General features: G+C 42.8%; 1 protein-coding gene across 1 annotated transcript in view; it reads left to right on the top strand.

The window, feature by feature from the left end:
• Positions 1-18699, top strand: part of LOC137369108 (solute carrier organic anion transporter family member 3A1-like) — a 395526-nt gene that overhangs the window by 9116 nt on the left and 367711 nt on the right. Inside the window, exon 2 of the mRNA XM_068029763.1 lies at positions 12511-12976. Coding sequence (XP_067885864.1) covers positions 12511-12976 — 466 coding nt within the window. The remainder of the gene's footprint in view (positions 1-12510; positions 12977-18699) is intronic.

The following is an 18699-nucleotide window of genomic DNA, read 5'->3' as shown; positions in this document are numbered from 1 at the left end:
TCAGCTCTTTTATCCATGTAATGAGGTCAGGAGCTGTGTGGCCTGGCAGACCCAAATAGAGCATTAGTGAGCAGGTTATTGCTGAGCAAGTGCCGTTTGATAGCACTGTTGAAGACCCCTTCCGTCACTTTGTTGATGATCGAGGGTAGACTGACAGGGCGGTTTTTGGCCGGGTTGGATTTGTCCTGCTTTTTGTGCACAGGGCATATTGAGCAATTTCCCATATTGCCGGGTAGATGCCAATGTTGTAGCTGTAACTGGAACAGCTTGGCTAGGGGCGTGGCTACTTCTGGAGAACAAGTCTTCAGTACTATTGCCGGAATGTTGTTAGGGCCCACAGCCTTTGTAGTATCCAGTGCCTTCAGCCCTTTCCTGATATCACATGGAGTCAATCGGATTGGCTGAAGACTAGCATCTGTAATGCTGAGGACCTCAACAGGAGACTGAGATGGATCATCCACTCGGCCTTTCTGGCTGACGATGAATGCAAATGCTTCAGCCTTTTCTTTTGCACTGATGTGCTGGGCTCCCCCTTCATTGAGGATGGAGATATGTGTGGAGCGTCCTCCTGTTAGTTGTTTAATTGTCCACCACCATTTACGACTGAATGTGGCAGGACTGCAGAGCTTAGATCTGATCCGTTGGTTGTGGGATTGTTGTTTGGCATGCAAGTAGTCCTGTGTTGTAGCTTCACCAGGCTGACACCTCATTTTTAGATATGCCTGGTGCTGTTCCTGTCATGCCCTTCTGCACTCTTCATTGAACCAGGGTTGGTCTCCCCAGCTTGATGGTTATGGATGAATGGGGGATATGCCGGGCATGAGGTTACAGATTGTGGTTGAATACAATTTTGCTGCTGCTGATGGCTCACAGCGCCTTATGGATTCTCAGTTTTGAGTTGCTAGACCTGTTCGAAATCTATCCCATTTAGCACGGCGCTAGTGCCCCTCAACACGATGGTGGGTATCTTCAATGTGAAGACAGGACTCAGTCTTCACAATGACTGTGCGGTGGTCACTCCTACAAATACAGTCATGGACAGATGCATCTGCGACAGGTAGATTGGTGAGGATGAGGTCAAGTAGGTTTTTCCCTCTTGTTGGTTCCCTTACCACCTGCCACAGACCCAGTCTAGCAGAGATGTCCTTTAAGATTTGGCCAGCTCGGTCAGTAGTGGTACTACCGAGCCACTCTTGGTGACAGACATTGAAGTCCCCCACCCAGAGTACATTCTGTGCCCTTGCTACCCTCAGTGCTTCTTCCACTTGGCATTCAACGTGCACTGATTCATCAGCTGAGGGGGGGGGGGGTTGGCGATAGGTGGTAATCAGCAGGAGGTTTCCTTGCTCGTGTTTGACCTGATGCCATGGGACTTCATGGGGTCTGGAGTTAATATTGAGGACTCCCAGGGCAACTCTCTCCCAACTGTATACCACTGTGTCGCCACCTCAGGGATGGTGATTGTGATGTCCGGGACATTGTCTGTAAGGTATGATTCCATGAGTATGACTATGTTAGGCTGTTGCTTGACTAGTCTGTGGGACAGCTCTCGCAATTTTGGCACAAGCCCCCAGATGTTAGAAAGGAGGACTTTGCAGGGTTCACAGGGCTGGATTTGCCATTGTCTTTTCCAGTGCCTAGGTTGATGCCAGGTGGTCTGTCCGGTTTCATTCCTTTTCTTAGACTTTGTAGCTGATGGTACAACTGAATGGCTTGCTAGGCCATTTCAGAGTGCATTTAAGAGTCAACTACATTGCTGTGGGTCTGGAGTCACATGTAGGCCAGACCAGGTAAGGACAGCAGATTTCCTTCCCTAAAGGACATTCGTGAACCAGATGGGTTTTTATGGAGATCAACAATGGTTTCACGGCCATCATTAGACTAGATCTTTTAATTCCAGATTTTTATTAATTGAATACAAATTTCACCATCTTTTGTGGTGGGATTCGAATGTCCCCAGAGTATTAGTCTGGGCCTTTGGTTTACTAATCCAGTGATATTACCACTACACCACCACCTCCCCCTATACTCCAACTGGAGCCTGCCTAGTTTTTTATACAGGTTTAGAATAATGTCCTTGCTTCTTTTACTCTTTGCCTGTATTTATAAAGCCAAGGATCTGCCTTTTTAACAGCCTTCTCAACTTGTCCTGCCACCTTCAAAGACTTGTGTACATACACCGGCAGATATCTCTGTTCCTGCACCCCATTTAAAATTGCACCACTCAGTTTACATTGCCTCTCCTCATTCTTCCTGACATAATTAATTGCTTCACACTTCTCTGCATTAAATTTCATCTGCTATACGCCTGCCCATTTCATCAATCTGTCTGTCCTCTTGATGTCTGTTACTATCCTCCTCACTGTTTGTTACATTTCTGGTTTTTGTATCATTTGCAAACTTTGAAATTATGCCCTGAATACCCAAGTCCTGGTCTGATATATGTCAAAAAGAACAGTAGTCCTGCCACCGACCTCAGGAGGACACCACTGCCCACTGCCCTCTAGTATGAAAAACAACTGCTCACCACTGCTCTCTGCTTGCTGTCCCTTAGCCAATTTCTTATTGACACAGATACTACCACTTTAAACCCATGGGATTCAATTTTGCTGAAAAGTCTATTATGTGGTATTTTATCAAACATAGTTGTGGCAATTTTCGGGAGCTACTTAAAGCATTATAAAAAATTTACTTTGCTTGAATGATCCTGTTTCCATGTAGTAACATCTCTGAGAAATGACAGCTGCTGCTGTTGAAATCTCTATTGGTGAGAGGGAGAGGGAGCTGGGGGCTTTTTACTTTTGTCCATTGAACACAGAGAAAGAGAGAGAGAGACAGAGGCCAATACAGCACCTGCAATATGCACTTACTCACATGAGAACTACAGATGTACGGCGCATAAATTCCACATCCTTATTTTTTCCCTGGTTGTTCACAACAGTGCCTGAGAAATTCATCTTTCATTCCTGGAGACTCCTGGACAATTCTCGCTGCACCCCCACCCCTGAGCTTGCATACACACACACACACACACACACAGACACAGACGCAGGAGGCTGAATAGTGGGAATTTAAATGTCATTTTGCACTCCAGGTCAACAAAAAAATGACAGGGGAAACAATTATTCAGAGGCCAAAAAATAGTCCAACGTGGTTTCCAATTATTATGTTCCCAAAATGACTTGATATTTTCCTGCACAGATTGGTGACAGATTTCGGATTAGGTGCAGTAGAGGTGTGTGGATGGATGGAGCAAGATGGCAACTGGCAAAAGGAATGGATTCATTACTGAGAAATCTTGACTGAACTTCAGTATGCAGATAAAACCTCCCACCAAATGCAGAGAGGATGATTGTAATTCGGCTTGTGTTTTTTTGTCACTTTGTGCATTTTAAACTTTCTAATCTCTTGGAGCTCATGAATTTGGCTAAGCAGAAAAATCATTGGATATAAGGTTTAAAAAAATATTTACGAGTTCCACACATATGCAGCTGTACCTGTGTACTGAAAGGTACTGAAAACTGCCAGAACATTCAAACAAAGGAGTGAGATGTAAACCTGAAACTCTTATGCCAGTAAGTCAAACATCCCTCGTAGTGAAAATGCTTGAGTGCATGTTTTGGAGTGCTATTAATACTCATCTAAAGAGCACAGAGGCCAAAATGAGTGTTCAGCTAACACTGGTTAGGTCATGCCCTATATAGGTCATGCCCTATATAGCTACTGGAATTCTTGGAGAAGGCAAATGAGCTAGTGGAAGATTGCAATCCAGATGGATTTTATTTTAACACATTTGATAAAGTTCTACAAGTAAGACTGCTAAAGAAGCCTAATGCTTGTGAAATTAATGCTACATTAGGTAATTACATTCAAATCTAGATTGGAGATAGGAAGCAGAAGGTGGTGATGAATGAAAACAGTTTTGTCTGGGAACATTGACTCACACTCTGAGCCCCCTCTTATTCAGACTTTCATACACAATGGTATAACATTTACTGATTATACTAAGATATGCAGACAGGACACCAGTATAAGGGAGACTGATAGCATTTAAAAAGATCTGCCCAATTAAGGACTAAGGAATGGAGGTTGGACTTTAGTGTAACTGAATACACATTGCAACTGGAAAGCTGCTAGGTGTACAGGGACATTCAGGAGGAAAGGTGGGAGAGGAAAAAGATATGGGTAGATAATTGTTTTTGTCCTCCACAATCACTTAGGTGGAATCAGAGACTAAAATTGGGAGTGGGAGGTGGTTCTCGGAGGGGCACAGATTAATCACATCCATTACAGAGCTTCCATTAGTTATAGGTGTGCAGTTCTCTGCCCAATTATTCTCTCTGGGTTCTGCACAAGTGATGCTCATTGCTCAGAAATAAAGATGTAAATCAACCCGCTGCTTCTGATTGTTGACCACTCAGTGAAGAGTTAACCTTATTTTGCATAGACAAATGAAACTGAAGAGGGGACAAGAACCATGTCCCTAAAATTACATTGTGGAATGCTAAAAATAGTAGAGAGAAACTTCAGTCAAATGTATGAAGTTCTTGTAGCTTAATTGTATCATTCATTTGCTGTGAATTCTCAGAACCCCAGGTACAGGTATGTCTGAGCCTCTTCCTCCTTCTCCTGAGTGTTGTATGTATTTTTATTTTAAATGACATCAGTGTAGTCCAGATCAAAAAGCACACCTGCTAGGATCAATACTATTGCATTCTTTGATCTGTGTTTTTTAATAATATATTTCAATACTTCTTTGGCTTTGCTTCAATCCTCTGAATATACAGGTCTCTGTTGGCGCTATGGGAGTTCTGACATCAGTGGCAAATATGCCTCTGCCTACTTCCAACACTGCCCCCTGGAGTATTACTTGTAAAAATGCAATCACTGGCATGCCATACATGTGCCACAAGCATTCAGAGTGGGCAGATTGAGACGTTACTCTGCGTCTAACGCTGATTTGGCACCTGACCTATCATTTTGGATGCTGCAGGTCCTGTTACGCCCTCTCTTAAACACTCTCAGATGAACATGTGTTCAGCTGCACAATAGACCTCTCCCTCACACTAGTACTATTCAAAGGGATCACCATAGGAAATTCAGGTGAGGTGCTTACGACATTCTTTTGCTGCTGCAGAGTGAGTGGAAGTACTGTGTACACTGTTGTTGGAGGAGTTCTGAAAAGTTGTTGGAGTCAGAAGGAAGTGGTGCTAGTCTTTTCCAAGGAGTTCAGTTTGAAGGCAGAAAGCCTGCTGTTACTAATGGGGGTTATAGTTGCTGTCCTTCTTGGGCTGCAGCACGACAGGGATCTGGAGCACAGGCGACAGAGAAGGGAAGCTGTGTGTGGAACAAGGAGGATCAAGGCTCTCAATAGAATGTCCTAGCGACCTAAGGTCTTCAAGGAGCGCTTCTCCTACCTCCACCTCAGACAGGAGCAGTGGCTATGATTCACCAAAGAGATGGTCACTAAACTGTGCCACCTCCTCCAAGCTGACCTGCAACTACACAGCAGGGCAAGGATGGCACTGCCAGTAGCTGTGGAGGTCACTGTGGCCCTCAGTTTCTACTCCAGTGGATCCTTCCAGATTGGAAACAGCAACATTGCCAACATCTCACAGTTTTGCCATGTATTGCTGCATCAGGGAGATGACAAAGGCCCTGTTTTTTTTTTCGTTCATGGGGTGTGGACATCGCTGGCTAGGCCAGCATTTATTGCCCATTCCTAACTGCCCTTGAGAGGTGATGGTGAGCTGCCTTCTTGAACCGCTGCAGTCCTTGGAGTGTAGGTACACCCACTGTGCTGTTAGGAAGGGAGTTCTAGGATTTTGACCCAGTGACAATGAAGGAACGGCAATTTAATTTCAAGTCAGGATGCTGTGTGGCTTGGAGGGAAACTTGCAGGTGGTGGTATTCCCATGCATCTGCTGTCCTTGTCCTTCTAGTTGGTAGAGGTCGCGGGTTTGGAAGGTGCTGTATTAGGAGCCTTGGTGAGTTGCTGCAGTGCATCTTTTAGATGCTACACACTGCTACCACTGTGCGTCGGTGGTTGAGGGAGTGAATGTTGAAGGTTGACAATCATGCGGACTGCTTTGTCCTGGATGGTGTCGAGCTTCTTGAGTGTTGTTGGAGCTGCACCCATCCAGGCTAGTGGAGGTATTCCATCACACTCTTGACTTGTGCCTTTTGGATGGTGGACAGGCATTGGGAAGTCAGAAGGTGAGTTACTCACCACAAAATCTCCAGCCTCTGACCTGCTTTTGTAGCCACAGTATTTATGTGGCTGGTCCAGTTCAGTTTCTAGTCAATGGTGACCGCCTAGGATGTTGCCAGTGGGGAATTCAGCGATGGTAATGCCATTGAACATCAAGGGGAGATGGTTAGATTCTCTCTTGTTTGAGATGGTCATTGCCTGGCACTTGTGTGGCATGAATGTTACTTGCCACTTATCAGCCCAAGTCTGGATGTTTTCCAGGTCTTGCGGCATCTTGACACAGGCTGCTTCAGTATCTGAGGAGTAGTGAATGGTGCTGAACATTGTGTAATCATCAGCGAACACCCCCACTTCTGACTTTATGATGGAGGGAAGATCATTGATGAAGCAGCTGAAGATGGTTGGGCCTAGGACACTATCCTGAGGAATTCCTGTAGTGATGTCCTGTGACTGGGTTGATTGACCTCCAACAACCACAACTGTTTTCCTTTGTGCTAGGTATGACTCCTGATTCCCATTGACTCCAGTTTTGCTGGGGTTCCTTGATGCCATATTCGGTCAAATGCTGCCTTGATGTCAAGGGAGGTCTCCCTCACCACACCTCTTCAGCTCTTTTGTCCATGTTTGGACAAAGGCTGTAATGAGGTCAGGAGCTGAGTGGCCCTGGCGGAACCCAAACTGAACATCAGTGAGCAGGTTATTGCTGAGCTTGATAGCACTGTCGATGACATCTTCCATCACTTTGCTGATGATCAGGACTAGACTGATAGGGCAGTAATTGGCTGGATCAGACTTGCCCTACTCTTTATGTACAGGACAAACCTGGACAATTTTCCACATTGCTGGGTAGATGTCAATGTTGTAGTTGTACTGGAACAGCTTGGCTAGGGGTGCAGATAGTTCTGGAGCACAAGTCTTTAGTACTATTGCCGAAATGTTGTCAGGGCCCATAGCCTTTCCAGTATCCAGTGCCTTCAGCCGTTTCTTGATATCATGTGGAGTGAATCGGATTGGCTGAAGACTGGCATCTGTGATGCTGGGGACCTCAGGAGGAGGCTGAGATTCATCATCCACTCGAACTTTTGGCTGAAGATGTATTCAAATACTTCAGCCTTGTCTTTTGCACTGATGTGCTGGGCTCCCCCATCATTGAGGATGGGGATATTTGTGGAGCCACCTCCTCCTGTTAGTTTTTTAATTGTCCACCACCATTCACGACTGAATGTGGCAGGACTGCAGAGCTTAGTCCTGATCGGTTGATTATGGGATTGCTTAGCCCTGTCTATCACATGCTGCTTCCGCTGTTTGGCATGCAAGTAGTCCTGTGTTGTAGCTTCACCAAGCTGACACCTCATTTTTAGGTATGCCTGGTGCAAGAGAAGGGATTTCATAATCTTCTTTCTAACCAGAGCGAAGCTGGAAGTGCGGGCATGTGGATGTGCCAGGGTAGCGGGTTTCCCACTGGTGCAGGGAGCCACTGATAGCACAAATGTGAGTCTGCGGGCAGCACATCTCTGGGGGGATGTACCGGAACTGCAAAGGGTACCATTCCCTTATGGTGCAGAACCTCATGTCGTTGAATGCCCGTTATTCTGGCAACTGCCACAATGCTTTCATCCTGTGCTGGTCAGCTGTTGCCACCATATTCAAGCTACCGCCAAGAACTAGAGACTGGCTGGGTGACAAGGATTACATGTGGCTCATGATTCCCCTCTGCCACGTGAACACATGTGGACAGCGCCCATACAGCAAGAGCCATGCTACCATTGGGAACCTCATGAAGCAATCCATCGGTGTTCCAAAACAATGGGTACGCTGCCTGTACTGCTTGGTGGATGCAGGGGAGGACGGGGTGGGGTATGGGTGGTGATGGCAGCCCTACAATGTTTGCTGGAGCATGTCTCCAAATTCGTGGTTGTTTGCTGCGTGCTACAGAACCTGGCTTTCTTGAAGGCACAGCCCTTGCCATCTACCCTTCGACGAGCATCTTGGGAGGAGGGAAGAGGGGGATGAGGAGGCATCCGTGACCCCATTGCTCTGTGAGCGATTAATCAGCTTTCAGTTCCCCTAAAATCATCTTTCACTGGGGGAGTCTGCAGGAAGCCCTTGAACAGCTCTGGGGATGGGGAAAGACTATTCTTGGAGATTAAGCGTATTATGTAGTATTAAGGTATATGGGCTGTATCATTAATACAGACACTGCAACTGCACATGGGCAGGAAGTGCACCCTCTGCAATTACGACATCACTAGGTACAGCCTACATTATACCATGTACAAAGTATTGCATTCTATTAAGTGCATTAGTTTCACTTAGTGGAGAAAATAGAACAGTGCCAACAGGTAAAATGGTCAATGAAACGAAGACAGGTTGCATTAAATAACAAAAGCTTTTTCTGTAGATGGTTACAAACTAAAACTTCAAATCTAGTTAATTGCACTTTTGTTCTCTGCATCAAAACCAGGAACCACACAGCTATTTCTGTTTCTTTTTTTAAGAGAGCACTAATGAATCACCTATTTATCTAATTTGTAGTGCCTCTCTTATAGTGATCTATAGAGTGGTGGTATCTCATCATTATCCACATCATTTAGCAGGTTGGGTATTGCACCTGTGCTCTCTTACAAGGCATCCAGGGAGTTGAGTTGATATCAGGAATTTTAAAAGCAGAATTCGAGAGGTTGGCCAGTGCCATCTCAACTCTGAGACATATGAACATATGGCCAATGATGGATTATTAACAGGCCAATTAAGGAAAAAAATAATCTGCAAAATTCCTCTCTGACCTACTTGTTCCATCAAAACTAGCCCAGGAGATATGCAACTGACTGAGAACACAGCAGCATGTAATGTTATTTCTTTCTCACTTCGTTTTCCATCTTTACATATACATATGCCTACATTTCTGACCAGTGTATGCCCCAGAGATGTTTTCTCCATGCTTGTTGTGGAGAGGAGAGAATTCATTGTATTCCAGGTAGCCGTGGTAGATAAACTAGTCTACTTACTGAATGGGCAGGCTCAGTCAGTACAGCCTAATTGAACATCTAGTCTATATATGACATAATTTAAATAGATAAAACAAATTCAGAACTGAAAATGCAGTTAGGTTTGGCAATGGCAAGAACAGAAGAAGGGAACAATCACAGTTGTAAACAAACATCCTGGGCAAGTCTACTAGAGATTTAATAACATTATTATATCATTTTGATAGAATCTAATTGCATTTCTGAGATCATATTGACATTTATAACACTCATGGATGATGTCAGTGGAAATTAAAGTTATATTTCCAGTGATAACATCAGAGTAACAAAGTGACATAAAGCAACTTGAGCAAATTTTCTTAGATTAAGAAAAAACCTTAAAATGCCTTTCTTTAAATTCAGTTTAAACCAGTAGAATATCAAGAGTGAAGCTGCACTCCCAGCAGGTAAACTGCAATTACAGGAAGTGCAGGTCGGAAATGGGTGCTACAACATTGTGGGCTGATTCTCTGAGCCATACTTCCTGCAAGTGTGACTCCCCACGAGAGGGTGGGATTGCAGATTCATGCCTAATAAGAAAAGCTATGAATGCTGGAAATCTGAAAGTAGAACAGAAAATGTCGGCAGTACACAACAGGCAGTCAGAAGTGGAAACAAAAAAAAAAGGGTAACATTTGGACTGGGACCCTTCATTGGAATACTCAATATCCCACCTACAATGCTAAGTTCTTTTCAGATGCTAATAGACCTGCTGTGTATTTCCAGTAAATGTCTTATTCTATGACTGGAGTCATGACAGGTCCTCTATTTGTATTGTTATTTTGTTATCAACAAAAACTATCAGAACAAATCTAGAGGTGGTGCTGCTGTGACCTAATTCACTTAGCAACATCAAATGACCTACTGCATACAAACCGGAGAAACAAAGCAGAATGGGAAGATTTGACAGAGTGCAAACTTTCTCTCAAATTTGAGTTGTGCTATGATCAAAAGCAGTATTAGTGAAATAAGGAGAGTCTGTATTAGTATCAGAATTGTAATGTTATTACATGGAAGATGACTGAAATTACTGAAGTTTTGCACTGTGAGAGTGTGAAAGAGATTAGGATGGAAATAACCCAAACAATGTCTAGACTCTTCCCAACAGAGGCAGGTGCTACTTTTCCAGCTCCTGAGTCAACACCATTGTATGTAACAAAATATAACGATATTGTTAATACTCAAATGTTCCTGGATTCTTTTATTCTTGTGCAGGGGTTTGGATGGTTCCAGCTGTTCAACTCCCACCCGACCGCAACAAGTGTTTTTTTGTTATTCACGTTTAACCCCTTTGTGTTTTATTTGTCAAATAGACAGTGACAGGTTTTCATGTAGGTTTAAAACAGAAAGTCAATTATTTATTGTTCAATACGCCTTATCCCAAAATTGCCGCAACTGCATCCACTCATGCATTTGCCTGCGCGCGCGCCCACAAAAGACTGAGAGGAAAAGGGGTAAGTGGTTTTAAGTGGGGTAGGTTTTAGGGGGCATGGTAAACCTGTTGAATTCTCAAGTTCTCATTGGTTGCAAGCCTGAGGTGTTCGTAGGTTTCACTCTCACCCTAAACTATTATTTTAGTTTAATATTAATCTTAATTTTAATCATTTTAATGATATTTTAATTATTTTTTATTTGTTCTGAGTGATACAGATGAACCAACCCATTTCATTTAGACAGTATAGAATGGCGCCTTCAAAGGAATAGCTTTGTATTTGATCAGTACCATGTGAGTTTTTTATGTTGAACCCTTTGGAGAAGAAAGTGAGGAAGTGAAGATTTAGAACAATTCAATTAAATTATTATAAATATTTTAGAATCATTTCCTCATTCTAAATTGTAGTTACATTTGAATAATTTTATGATCTAACTTTTCTTACATTAAAAAGTCTTGGTAATTCAGAAGGTTTCTGATTATAAAATGAAATAATCGGTGTCTCTTATATTTGATCATTTTACATAGGTTCCTATTTCCTAGTGTCCCAAGGTGCTGTTATCCCTACTGGCTCCACTAACTGGAATTCCTTTCTTGTCTCTCCATCATTTGATCCCTGAAACATCTCCAACCTATGTATCTTCTAACACACTCATAGAATAGCTGGCTTATTGATAGTCAGGAACACTTCAAATAGTAGTTGAATAGCGGCAACACTTACAATGTTAATGTTTTATTGCTGAAGTAGCTGCTGCCATCCTGTTCTTTAGGAGTTGTACAGTTGAGGGAACACTAGTTACAATGCGCTTCCGTGAGAAAAGTATTATTCCAAAATTTCCAGGGACTTTGGTGTCTTGAGTCTATGATACTGAATCCATTTAATGGAAAATAAATAAGTTATAGTCTCACCCTGTTTTACATAATACCAATCCTAAATTGTTGATTAAACATTTTAAATCCTATCACAGAAAAGCTTCCCTGACAGACAGTATCCTTCTTGGTGTGTAAAAATTGAACACGATTGCAACTCTTAATATCCTTTGCCAGTGACTGCAAAAGCAGTCTGGGAAATAGATGTACATGCTGCTAAAAGTGGCCCGTTGTGTGAAAAACAAGGATTTCTTGAACATTGTGGTTGACTCTTAACTGCCCTCTGAAATGACCAAGCAAGCCATTCAGTTGTCAAGGGCGATTAGGGATGGGCAACAAATACTGGGCCTTGCCAGAGGCACCCACATCCCATGGAAGAATAAATAAAAGCATGTCATCAACACTGGCAAAGCCATATTTATTGGCCACCCTCTAGTTGGGCAAAGGATATTAAGAGTCAACCATGCATTATAGGACTGGAGTCACCTGTAGTGATAGCCCTAAAGGACATTATTAGACGTTGACAACAGTCTAGCAGCTATTTTTATTGAATTCAATTTTCCAACTTGCTGTGGTGGGAATTTAACTCAAATTCTCATAACTCATAAGATTGCTAGCACAGTACCACTAGGCTACTGCATCTAAGTATTCTTCAGTTATACTGCAGCCAACTACTGGTGCACTTAAAATGTCATCAGTATCATTGTCAGAAATAACAGATAGGAAAGACTGAACTGCACATACAAACAGAATGGCAGCCACACTAAACCATTCATTCCAGCAATTAGTTTTTAAAAAATATATTATATATTAATTTTATATATATGTATATATAAAAATATATATTGCAACATGACTAGGTTTACCTGCATTCAAACCTCAGCATAAATAAGCATTAAACTAAGTTGTTGGCTTAACACTAATTCTCTTAGTTTTTACTTCTTACAGTGCTTTCTTCATGTTCTTCACAGGTCAGTATTCTAACAACCCTGGAGAGGCGATTTGATCTTCATAGCACGGAACTAGGAGTAATTGCAAGCAGCTTTGAGATTGGAAACCTCATGATAATTTTGTTGGTGAGCTACTTTGGTGGCAAGGGACATAGACCACGACTGATAGGCTGTGGTGGAATCATAATGGCTATTGGGTCTTTATTTTGTGCACTGCCAGAGTTTCTAAGTCATCAATACCAATACAAGCAGGTGGATACTTCAGTGCTGAAGGACACCTGCATGACAAACCTTTCATTAGAGGAACAGCAAATGGCAATAGAGAAGAATCTCAAGACATGTGCAGAAACAGAAACAACAAACATGATGTACGTGTTGGTTATTGTGGCTCAGGTTATCATTGGGGCTGGTGCAACTCCCATTCAACCGCTCGGTGTCTCCTACATTGATGACCATGTACGAAAAAGGGATGCCTCACTTTATATTGGTAAGCACTTACTTTGTTATTCGCAAACTCACTGAAGAGTAGGTTTGTATTACTTACCACTCGTTTTATGCTTGCATATTTCTAGCACCTATTTCATGTATTGAAACAATGGCTACTTTTAGGTTAGGTCGTATATCAGTGGTCTTCCCTTTGCAGGGATTGTGGTCGGAAACATGTTATAGCTGACACATCGACAGGTAGATCCAGAGTGAATCGATTTAAGGTTAAGACCCTTGTTTCATTTTCAAAACCCACTGTGAACCTGATTGTTTGTGATGGAAGTTTTTGACTTTCTAGCCTAAAAATGAGTGGTGCTTATTTTTCATTGTTTGGGTCATGGAGGCAGATAGTTAAAGGGGCCATATGATTCCCATGTCCTGTCAGGAACTTGGCATGTCATTAAATTCGCAGGATTACTCAAGCAAATAATGCCAGTTCCATACAGTAGAGCAGTTGGAAGACCTCATGAAGGGATTGATGCTGATGTGTGCGGAGGAATGTGGCTTGGGGTGGAAAGAATGTTAGCAAGGAAAAGGAAGGCACAGGTAGCTGAGCAGATGGCCTAGATTTTGGAAACAAGGAAGTTGATGAGATTCTCACTTCAGATTGAGGATAGAGAGTGCAAGGGAGTAAGTTTACAGGAGGTGGTTAGGAAATTAACATAAAGATTTTTAGAGAAATATTCTATGAATGAAAGAACTTGGGGCTAATTGTGGATATTTAGAGAAACAACATGATTCCATGATTGCCTTACAGTACCATAATACGCCATTAAGAAACAGAGGTTTGACAACAAGTTTCCTTTTTTCTTTTGAATATAATATTTTCCAGTGAAAGCCAAGTTTGCTCTGTGACAAATAAACATGCTTTTAAAAAATAATTTCTGGGCATCATCCATAAGTGGCTAGTACTGAAATGTTTCTCAATTGAAGACAAAAGTGGTGCCCGAGAACATTTCCCTGCTATCGTGTGCTTCTAGTGTTCCAAAGGGAGAATGTTTATGGAGCATGTTATGAGAAGAAATGCATGGTGCTGCTGTGTTGTTATAACTTAGGTCAGTGATTTTTTCAAATATTCTCAAGCTGCAGTCCACCAGAAATTATCATAACCTCTCGTAAAGTTTATATGGCTCATTAGAAAAAAATCTGCTACCATTAAATGAAAAATAACGACTGTTTATCATTGAAATTATTTGCACAAGTTAAAAACTATCACTTTCAGACCATTAAAAATGAAATGAAATGCCGACTCTGGACAAATGACACCAAACATTAGGCAAGAAACAAAGACCTGTATCCTGCTAATCAACCAACATAGCTCCCTCATTTCTAAAATTTTGACCTTGGGATGTGGTCAGTGCTGGCAAAGCCACATTTATTGTTCAACTCTGGCTGTCCTAAGACGGTGTGGGTGGAGCCTTTCCTTGAACTGTTATAGTCCTTGAAATGTTGATGCTCCCACAATGGTGTTAGATGGATAATTCTTGGAATTTTACCCAGCAGTGGTGAAGAATCGGCAGTAAATGTTCAAGTCAGAATGGAGTGTGACCAGAAAGGGAACTTGGAAAAAAAGCTTGTATTTACATAGCGCCTTTCATGACCACCAGACACCTCAAAGTATCAGTCAATTAAGTACTTTTGTTTTGAAGTGTGGTCACTGTTGAAATGCAGCAGCCAAATTGGACACAGCAAGCTCCCACAAACAGCAGTGTGATAATGATCAGATAATTTGTTTCTTGCAATGTTGGTTGAGAGATAAATACTGGCCAGGACACAGGGGATAACTCCCCTGCTCTTCTTTGAAATAGTGCCACAGGTTATTTTATAGCCACCTGAGATGGCAGACAGAGGCCTCAGTTTATAACATCTCATCTGTAAGGCAGTCATAGATCAACAAGCAAGTAGACTGTTTTTAATGATTGAAAAAAAAGAAAAAAAGATTTCATTTATGTAGTGCCTTTTACGACCACCAGACCTCTCAAAGCACTTTATAGCCAAAGAAGTACTTTTTGAAGTGTAGTCACTGTTGTAATGTAGGAAAATGTAATGATGTTAATTATCGAAATTATTGTTGAAACTGCACTCATCCAAGCGACGGGTGAATAGTCCATCACACTCCTTTTGCTTACATCTTCATTTATACCATTAGTTCAACGGGCCCTTCCTCAATTTTAATTGATCTTCAAGTACTGATTAAATACAGAGTTCAACATTTTAACCACAGAAATTGATTACACACAATGAATAAAACAAAAAGTAGGAGTGTTACGATATTTTTATCCAATTACAGCAATGATGTTTCACTGAATCAAGCTAGCTAGTCCTGCCTGAGGTATATTCTGATCCACATACATAATACATACACACATAGAGGGCTGAATTTTGTCGTTGTGACGGGGTCCTGACGATGGGCCGGCAAACCAGGGGCGATCCCGCCTCAGCTGTTTGCAGGACTGCCAGTCGTACTTTACAGGGGTCAGCCAACTAATTAGTTGCATTTGGGGTTGTTGCCCTTTAAAGGACGGCTGCCTGATGTCACATCTCAGGCTGAAAGAATCACTCTTGAAGTGACAGATTTAACTTTCAGAAAGATTTAACAGGCTTTAATAAAGAGTTCTGTTCTTTGCTGCAATGTATACCTGTCTGACCTTAGAACAATCTCCACGTCAGGTGTTTTCACTAAAACACAAAGCTACTTTCAGTTTCTCTTCCAAGTACCAGACAGTCTCTAATACTCAAGCCCATACATAGAATCTTGATACCGGCCCTCAGGAGCTGCCAGTGAATTGGAGGGCCGGCAGCTCAGCAGTCTCAGCAGCACCACTGGGAATGTTGGCCACTTTTGGGATTGCGCCTAAAAGAGAGAGGGCTTCATGGGGGGGAGGCTGCCCTCCCAACCAGGTAAGTGGCTTCTGGGGGTCCTGGGGCAGGTCAGGCAGCACCTGGCGTGGTGGGTTGTGGGGGTGGGGGGGGGGGTGGCATTGGTGGTGGTGGAGGGTTGTCATGGCAGGCAGTTTCCCCATACAATGGAGGGTCCACTCGCCACTGGTAAAATGCCAGCCCCTAATTGACCACTTTGGGCAAGAGGGCCATCCTCCACCTTCTCAGCCGCTGATTATGTGGCATGGTGGCGGGAGGACGACGGGCACGCCATCCCCTGCCTTCCCTCACCATTTTACGGGCCTCCCCCACCTCCCAGTCTGTCCCGAGAGAGCTGGTAAAATCCGGCCCACGCAATGCAATCCAGATTTGATCAATGGAGGGCAAGGACATTCAAACTTCAGACGGCTGTATTGTAATTCTGAATGGGTATCAAGTGATTCTCCAAGAGTTGCTAATAGACTTACAGAAAACAGAACACCTGGAAACTTTTAAAAGTGGCTTTACACTCTAATTTACCAAAGAAAGAGCTTGGGAAAATGAACAGCCGAAAATGAACTTCCTCTTTGCTAGTCTGAATTATTTTTTTATTCATTCATGGGATGAATGGTTAGGCCAGCATTTATTGCCCATCCCTAATTGCCCTTGAGAAGGTGGAGGTGAGCTGCCTTCTTGAACTGCTGCAGTCCTTAGGGTGTAGGTACACCAACAGTGCTGTTAGGAAGGGAGTTCCAGGATTTTCACCCAGTGACAGTGAAGGAACGGTGATATAGTTCCAAGTCAGGATGGTGTGTGGTTTGGAGGGGAACTTGCAGGTAGCGGTGTTCCCATGCATCTGCTGCCCTTGTTCTTCTAGGTGGAAGAGGCCACGGGCTTGGAAGGTGCTGTTGAAGGGGCCTTTGTGAGTTGCTACAGTGCATCTTGTATATAGTTGGTGGTGAAGGGAGTGAATATTGAAGGTAGTGGATAGGGTGCCAGTCAAGCAGGCTGCTTTGTCCTGGATGGTGTTGAGCTTCTTGAGTGTTGTTGGAGCTGCACCCATCCATGCAAGTGAAGAATATTCCATCACACTCCTGACTTGTGCCTTGTAGATGGTGGACAGGCATAGTGGAGACAGGAGATGAGTTACTCACCACAGAATTCCTAGCCTCTGACCTGCTCTTGTAGCCACAGTATTTATGTGGCTGGTCCAGTTCAGTTTCTGATCAATGGTAGCCCCCAGGATGTTGATTGTGGGGGATTCAGCGATGGTAATGCCATGGAACATCAAGCGGAGATGGTTGGATTCTCTCTTGTTTGAGATGGTCATTGCCTGGCACTTGTGTGGCATGAACATTACTTGCCACTTATCAACCCAAGCCTGGATATTTTCCAGGTCTTGCTGCAAATGGACATGGGCTGCTTCAGTATCTGAGGAGTTGTGAATGGTGCTGAACATTGTGCAGTTATCATCGAACATCCCCACTTATGATCTTATGATGGAGGGAAGGTCATTGATGAAACAGCTGAAGATGGTTGGGCCTAGGACACTATCCTGAGAAACTTCTGCATTGATGTCCTGGGACTGAGATGATTGACCTCCAACAATCACAGCCATCTTCCTTTGTACTAGGTATGACTCCAAACAGCGGAGGGTTTTCCTGCTGAATTAGTTGCTCCAAGCCAGATTGTCCATTATGTCACTTTAACGGAAGCTTGTTGTCTTTGAAATTGGGTGTGTAGTTGTGTAGTGTGCAGTGAACCCTTATGGCCATTTTTGTTATTGATGTGAATGGTTTTGTTTTCCAGTGTTAATTTCAGGAGAAAATGTATATTTCAAGCAACAAAAACATTCTTAGTAATAAAAGCCCAAATGTCCTTAATTTACCTGAACAAATCCAAAAATCAGGTAAACACAACTTAAACATCGATGTTCAAGAAAGAAGTGGAGAACAGTCAGTGGGGAGGTCAAATGCAGATTGTGTGATTGCTTTGCAGAACAAAACTATTCAGTCCACAAGCGTGACCTTGAGCTTCTGGTGGTCTTCATTTTTAATTCTCCGTTCCATTTCCACTTTGACCTTACTGTCCATGGCCTCCCTCATTGTTCTAGTGAACCTCGATGGAAACTCTGGGAATAGCACCTCACCTTTCAATTTGGCACTTCACTGCCTTCTGGACTGAACATTGAGTTCAACAATTTCAGATCGTAATCATCAGTCATATTTATTCAACAGAAACTGTTGGTAATGAACTTGCTGTTGCCATTTACAACTCCTCTGGACCCATCTTTTGTTTCTTGTCCCATTGCCATCCCCCCTTTACCTTGCACCACCATCACTTTTGTCATTTAATCTCTCCTGCCTTCTGCCCTTGCACAGATTGTCTCTTCTGCTCTTTCTTTCCCTTCCCCATTTCTTTTCCTCTGTACTTAAAACCTGTTATATCTGTAAATTTTTCCAATTCTGACAAAAGGACATCGACCTGAAATGTTAACTCTTTCTTTCTGCACAGATGTTGCCTGACCTGCTGAGTTTTTTTTCCAGCATTTTCTGTTTTTATTTCAGATTTCCAGCATCTGCAGTATTTTGCTTTTGGACAATTGATATTATCTTTTGTCAGTGACCAATGGCACAGGACTTCAACTGTTAATACTTTAAGAATGTTTCAACCCTTGTGCCAGACTTAAGACTGTCATCAAGGTTTGAACTTGAGCAGCTGATTAATGTTTACCTCTGCAAGTACTAATTTATTAATTGTTCATTTGAGCACGAGTTCAAATCTTCATTATTCACTGAATGCTCGAATCAGTTCAATGCAAATGTTGTTCTCCGAAGCCCTTTAAATTTAATTATTACTATAAAA

The sequence above is a fragment of the Heterodontus francisci genome, chromosome 4 (genome assembly GCF_036365525.1).
Source record: "Heterodontus francisci isolate sHetFra1 chromosome 4, sHetFra1.hap1, whole genome shotgun sequence".
Taxonomy (NCBI): domain Eukaryota; kingdom Metazoa; phylum Chordata; class Chondrichthyes; order Heterodontiformes; family Heterodontidae; genus Heterodontus; species Heterodontus francisci.
This window is presented reverse-complemented; position numbering and strand designations above follow the sequence as displayed.